General features: G+C 55.7%; 1 protein-coding gene across 1 annotated transcript in view; it reads left to right on the top strand.

Moving 5' to 3' along the window:
• Positions 1–6,174, top strand: part of MAPT (microtubule-associated protein tau) — a 46,055-nt gene that overhangs the window by 31,890 nt on the left and 7,991 nt on the right. The window contains exons 8-10 of the mRNA XM_011953918.1: positions 1,577–1,635; positions 1,733–1,825; positions 5,592–5,676. Coding sequence (XP_011809308.1) covers positions 1,577–1,635; positions 1,733–1,825; positions 5,592–5,676 — 237 coding nt within the window. The remainder of the gene's footprint in view (positions 1–1,576; positions 1,636–1,732; positions 1,826–5,591; positions 5,677–6,174) is intronic.

Genomic DNA, 6,174 nt, shown 5'->3' with positions numbered 1-6,174 from the left:
AATTGTTATATTTTCTAATAAAAATACATAGTCTGTTTGAAGGAATATAAAAGATTATGAAGAGATGAGTTGGATATTGATTCATATTGAAGATTCAGACAAGTAAAATTAAGGGGAAAAAAAACGGGATGAACCAGAAGCCAGGCTGGAGTCCCAATCCCAGACCTGACAGCCCAGGCTGATGGGGCCTCCAGGGCAGTCGTCTCCACCCAGCATTCTCAGAAGAGCCGCTGAGCTCTTGGTGCCATTTTCAAGATTTCAGAAACCGCCTTGGCATGGCTGGTCCTTCACTGGGATCTCCACCTGGCAATTATTTACATCTGAGATGAATAAAAACCAAAGTGCTGAGATTACAGGCGCGGTGGCTCAGGTTTGTAATCCCGGCACTTTGGGAAGCCGAGGTGGGCTGATTGCTTGAGCCCAGGAGTTTCAGACCATCCCGGACAACATAGCGTGACCTCATCTCTACAAAAAATACAAAAAATTTGCCAGGTGTGGTGGCATGTGCCTGTGGTCCCAGCTACTTGGGAGGCTGAAGTAGGAGAATCCCTTGAGTCCAGGGAGGTCAAGGCTGCAGTATGCCGTGATGGTGTCACTGCACTCCAGACTGGGGGACAAAGTGAGACCCTGTCTCACAAAGAAAAAAAAAAAAAACCACTGTTTCCAGAGTTCCTGAGGGGAAGGTCACTGGGTGAGGAAGACGTTCTCACTGATCTGGCGGATAAAATGTCAAGTTTTTCCAACTCCCTAAACCATGGTTTTCTATTTCATAGTTTTTAGGCAAATTGGTAAAATCATTTCTCATCAAAACGCTGATTTTTCATACCTCCCGGGTGTCTACAGAAAGAACCTTCCAGAAATGCAGTCGTGGGAGACCCATCCAGGCCACCCCCGCTTATGGAATAGCTGAGAAAAGCCCCACGGAAGCATTTGCTCAGCTTCCGTTAGGCACCTGGTGGCACTGTGGGTGGGAGGGGGCTGGTGGGTGGATGGAAGAAGAAGGCACTGCCCCCTTGCAGGGACAGAGCCCTCTTACAGAGAGGACACCCCGCATTTGTCTTCCCCACAAAGCGGCCTGTGTTCTGCCTGCGGGATCAGGGCTTCTCAAACCTGGCTGTGTGTCAGAATCACCAGGGGAACTTTTCAAAACTAGAGGGACTGGAAAGACTCCTCCAGATTTGAATTCGAGGTTAGGGCTGGGGTCTGAGATTTTAAAAATCCACAGGTGATTGCGATGCCCGACAGGCTTGAGAACAGCCGCAGGAAGTTCTCTGGGAATGTTCCGGTGGGTCTAGCCAGGTGTGAGTGGAGATGCCGGGAAACTTCCTGTTACTCACTCATCAGTGTGGCCTAACACGTTTTTCACTGACCCCAGGCTGGTGAACGCTCCCCGCTGGGGTTCAGGCCTGACGATGCCATCCTTTTGTGAAGTGAGTCCCTGCCCCTGAGGACCTGCAATCCCAGCTTCGTAAAGCCTGCGGGGAGTCACTCACAGTTCTGGGATGCCTTTGGGGCAGCCCTCTCTCTGTCCCTTCAGCTCCCCTGGGGTGTGACTCAGTCTCCCGCCACTCCCCAGACTGCCTCTGCCAAGTCCGAAAGTGGAGGCGTCCTTGCAAGCAAGCAGGCGGGTCCAGGGTGACGCATGTCACTCACTGAAAGTGGAGGCGTCCTTGCGAGTAAGCAGGCGGGTCCAGGGTGACATGTCACTCATCCTTTTTTCTGGCTGTCAAAGGTGCAGATAATTAATAAGAAGCTGGATCTTAGCAACGTCCAGTCCAAGTGTGGCTCAAAGGATAATATCAAACACGTCCCAGGAGGCGGCAGTGTGAGTACCTTCACACGTCCCATGCGCCGTGCTGTGGCTTGAATTTTTAGGAAGTGGCGTGAGTGCGTACACTTGCGAGACACTGCATAGAATAAATCCTTCTTGGGCTCTCAGGATCTGGCTGCGCCCCCCGGGTGAATGTAGTCCGGCTCCCCACATTCCCTCACACAGTCAACTGTTCCCAGAAGCCCCCTCCTCATGTTCTAGGAGGGGGTGTCCCAGCATTTCTGGGTCCCCTAGACCGTACCGTGCAGGCTGCGCGTACAGAACAGGGCGGATGATGGACCCTCTCTCCGGCCCCTGCCTGGGAAGCTGAGAATACCTGTCAAGGTTTCCCTCCACTCACACCCAGCCCTGTCCCCAGGAGCCCCATAGCCCATTGAAAGTTGGGCTGAAGGTGGTGGCACCTGAGACTGGGCTGCTGCCTCCTCCCCCGACACCTGGGCAGGTTGACGTTGACTGGCTCCACTGTGGACAGGTGACCCGTTTGTTCTGATGAGTGGACACCAAGGTCTTACCTTCCTGCTCAGCTGCGCCTCCTCTGTGTTCAAGGCAGGAGCGGATTCCTAAGCCTCCAACTTATGCTTAGCCTGCACCACCCTCTGGCAGAGACTCCAGATGCAAAGAGCCAAACCAAAGTGTGACAGGTCCCTCTGCCCAGCGCTGAGGTGTGGCAGATAAATGCTGCTTTTGGCTCTTTTAGATTTGGCTGCCTCTGGCCAGGAGCGGTGGCTCATGCCTGTAATCCCAGCACTTTGGGAGACCAAGACGGGAGGTTCGCTTGAGCCCAGGAGTTCAAGTCCAGCCTGGGCAACAGTGAGACCCCTGTCTCTACAAAAAAAAATTAAAATTACCCAGGTGTGGTGGTGTGCACCTGTAGTCCCAGCTAGTTGGGAGGCTGAGGTGGGAGGATCACCTGAGTCCGGGAGGTGGAGGTTGTAAGGAGCCATGATCGCGCCACTGCACAACTGAGGCAACAGAGTGAGACTTTGTCTCAAAAAACAATGGTATAATAATTTTAAAATAAATAGATTTGGCGTCCTCTAAATGTCCCTGGTGAGATTCAGGACTCAGATCCTCAAGTCCCACTGACTCACCCGGTGAGCTGAGGCTTCATCACCCCCTGGCTGGTCTGTGTCCACGGGGCACCAGAGGCTCCTCTCCCACCAGCAGTCTTGGTGAGCTGAAAGCAAACTGTTAACACCCTGGGGAGCTGGAGGTATGAGACCCTCGAGGTCCACTCCAAGGGAGGCGTTGATTTTTGAGAGCAATCACCTGACCCTGGCTGGCAGTACCAGGACACTGCTGTGGCTCCGGGGCGGGCTGTCTCCGGAAAATGCCTGGCCTGGGGCAGCCACCCGCATCCAGCCCAGAGGGTTTATTCTTGCAATGTGCTGCTGCTTCCTGCACTGAGCACCTGGATCCTGGCTTCTGCCCTGAGGCCCCTTGAGTCCCACAAGTAGCAAGCGCTTGCCCTGCGGCTGCTGCATGGGGCTTACTAACGCTTCCTCACCAGTGTCTGCTAAGTGTCTCCTCTGTCTCCCACGCCCTGCTCTCCTGTCGCCCCAGTTTGTGTGCTGTGAGGGGACAAAAGAGGTGTGTGCCGCCCCCACCCCTGCCCGGGTCCTTGTTCCTGGGATTGCTGTTTTCAGCTATTTGAGCTTTGATCCTGGTTCTGTGGCTTCCTCGAAGTGGGCTCGGCCAGAGGAGGAAGGCCATGTGCTTTCTGGTTGAAGTCGAGTCTGGTGGCCTGGTGGAGACTGCGCTGCTGAGGCGGAGCTGGGGAGAGAGCACGCATGGGCTGCGTGGCCAACCCCTCTGGTAGCTGATGCCCAAAGACGCTGCAGTGCCCAGGACATCCGGGACCTCCCTGGGGCCCGCCCGTGTGTCCTGCGCTGTGCTTGTCTGCGGGCTAGCCTGTGACCCGCGCTGTGCTCATCTGTGGGCTAGCCTGTGACCTGGCAGAGAGCCAGGGCTGAGCACCACCCTCTGAGCGCCTTCACAGGAAGCCTTTCTCCTGGTGAGAAGAGATGCCAGCCCCTGGCATCTGGGGGCACTGGATCCTTGGCGGCGGCTAGGGCTAGGCGGCCCTAGTCTCTCCCCAGCCTGGGGGCCCCTTCCCAGCGGGTTGGCCCTGCTCCTTCTCCACCTGGGACCCTTCTTCCTCCTGGCTGGGCCCTGGAAGTTCTGCAGGACCTGCCGTCCTCCTCCCTGGCCTCCAGGTATCTTGACCACCACCCTGGCTCCCCCTGCCATCTACTCCTCTCCTGTCTGGCCATTCCCTGGTCCCTGTCCCAGCCCCGCTCCCCTCTCACGAGTTACCTCACCAAGGCCAGAGGGAAGAGGGAAGAGGGAAGGAGAACCTGGTCATACCAGCATGTCCTTCCACCTCCCTCAGCCCTGGGCCACCCCCTCGGCGCCGGCCTCAGAGCATGGCTCTCTCCAACCCAGGCCGCGCATCGTCCATCCTCCCTGCCCCCACGTCCTTGCCACAGATCATGTCCGCCCTGACACACATGGGCCTCAGCCATCTCTGCCCCAGTTAACTCCCCATCCATAAAGAGCGCATGCCAGCTGACATTAAAATAATTTGGGATGGTTCCAGTTTAGACCTAAGTAGAAGCAGAAACCACTGCCCCCACTGCACCTTGTTTTTTGGTGGCCTTGATAAACCATCTTCAGCCATGAAGCCAGCTGTCTCCCAGGCAGCTCCAGGGCAGGGCTTCCTCGGGAACTGACTGATAGGTGGGAGGTGGCTGCACCCTCAGGTGACCCACACAAGGCCACTGCTGGAGGCCCTGAGGACTCCAGGAATGTCAGTCAGTGACCCGCCCCCCAGGCCACACACAGCCACGGCTTCATAGATGCCTGCCTCTGGGGGACCTATCTGTCTGCCACTCGGAGTCCCCACAGGGTGCCCCCCAGGGGAGCTGGCTCTTGGACTGAGATCAGCTGGCAGCTCAGGACTGTCATTCCCTGAGGGAGCGGTGCCCTGGATCCCACAGGCCTCCCCATGTGTGTCTGTGTCCGCTCGAGCTTGCTGAGACATTCAATCTGTTGGTTTCTGCTGTGCCGCCTACCCACCCTGTTGGTGTTGCTTTGCTCCTGTTGCTAAAGACAGGAATGCCCAGGACACTGAGTGTGCAGGTGCCCGCTGGCTCTCACGTCTGAGCTGCTGAACTCCGCTGGGTCCTGCTTACTGACCGTCTTTGCTCTAGTGCTGTCCGTGGAAGCTTTTCCTGGAATAAAGCCCCCACATCGACCCTCACAGCGCCTCCCCTCTTTGAGGCCCAGCAGATCCCGCACTCCTGCCTTTCCAGCAAGATTTTTCAGATGCTGTGCATACTCATCATATTGATCACTTTTTTCTTCATGTCTGATTGTGATCTGTCAATTTCATGTTAGGAAAAGGAGTGACTTTTTTACCCTTAAGCCTTTGCTGAGCAAATGTCTGGGCCTTGCACAATGACAACGGGTCCCTGTTTTTCCCAGAGGCTCTTTTGTTCTGCAGGGATTGAAGACACTCCAATCCCACAGTCCCCAGCTCCCCTGGGGCAGGGTTGGCAGAATTTCGACAACACATTTTTCCACCCTGAATAGGGTGCACTCCTCATGGCAGCTGGGAACCACTGTCCAATCAGGGCCTGGGCTTACACAGCTGCTTCTCATTGCATTACACCCTTAATAAAATAATCCCATTTTATCCTCTTTGTCTCTCTGTCTTCTCTCTCTGCCTCTCCTCTTCTTGCTCCTCTCTCATCTCCAGGTGCAAATAGTCTACAAACCAGTTGACCTGAGCAAGGTGACCTCCAAGTGTGGCTCATTAGGCAACATCCATCATAAACCAGGTAGCCCTGTGGAAGGCGAGGGTTGGGATGGGAAGGTGCATGTGGTGGAGGAGTCCTGGTGAGGCTGGAACTGCCCCAGACTTCGGAAGGGGCTGGAAAGGATTTGTTGGGTAGACCGTCAAGGAGAGTTGAGTGTGGAACTTGCGGGAGCCCAGGAGGCGTGGTGGCTCCAGCTTGCTCCTGCCCAGGCCATGCTGGCCAAGACAAGGTGAGGCGGGAGTGAAGTCAAATAAGGCAGGCGCAGAAAGAAAGCACATGTTCTTGGCTGGGCGCGGTGGCTCACGCCTGTAATCCCAGCGCTTTGGGAGGCCAAGGCAGGAGGATCACGAGGTCAGGAGATCGAGACCATCCTGGCTAACATGGTGAAACCCCATCTGTACTAAAAATACAAAAAATTAGCCGGGCGAGGTGGTGGGCGCCTATAGTCCCAGCTACTCAGAAGGCTGAGGCAGGAGAATGGCGTGAACCCAGGAGGCGGAGCTTGCAGTGAGCTGAGATCCG

Source organism: Colobus angolensis, unplaced genomic scaffold, assembly GCF_000951035.1.
Source record: "Colobus angolensis palliatus isolate OR3802 unplaced genomic scaffold, Cang.pa_1.0 Scaffold377, whole genome shotgun sequence".
Lineage (NCBI taxonomy): Eukaryota > Metazoa > Chordata > Mammalia > Primates > Cercopithecidae > Colobus > Colobus angolensis.
This window is presented reverse-complemented; position numbering and strand designations above follow the sequence as displayed.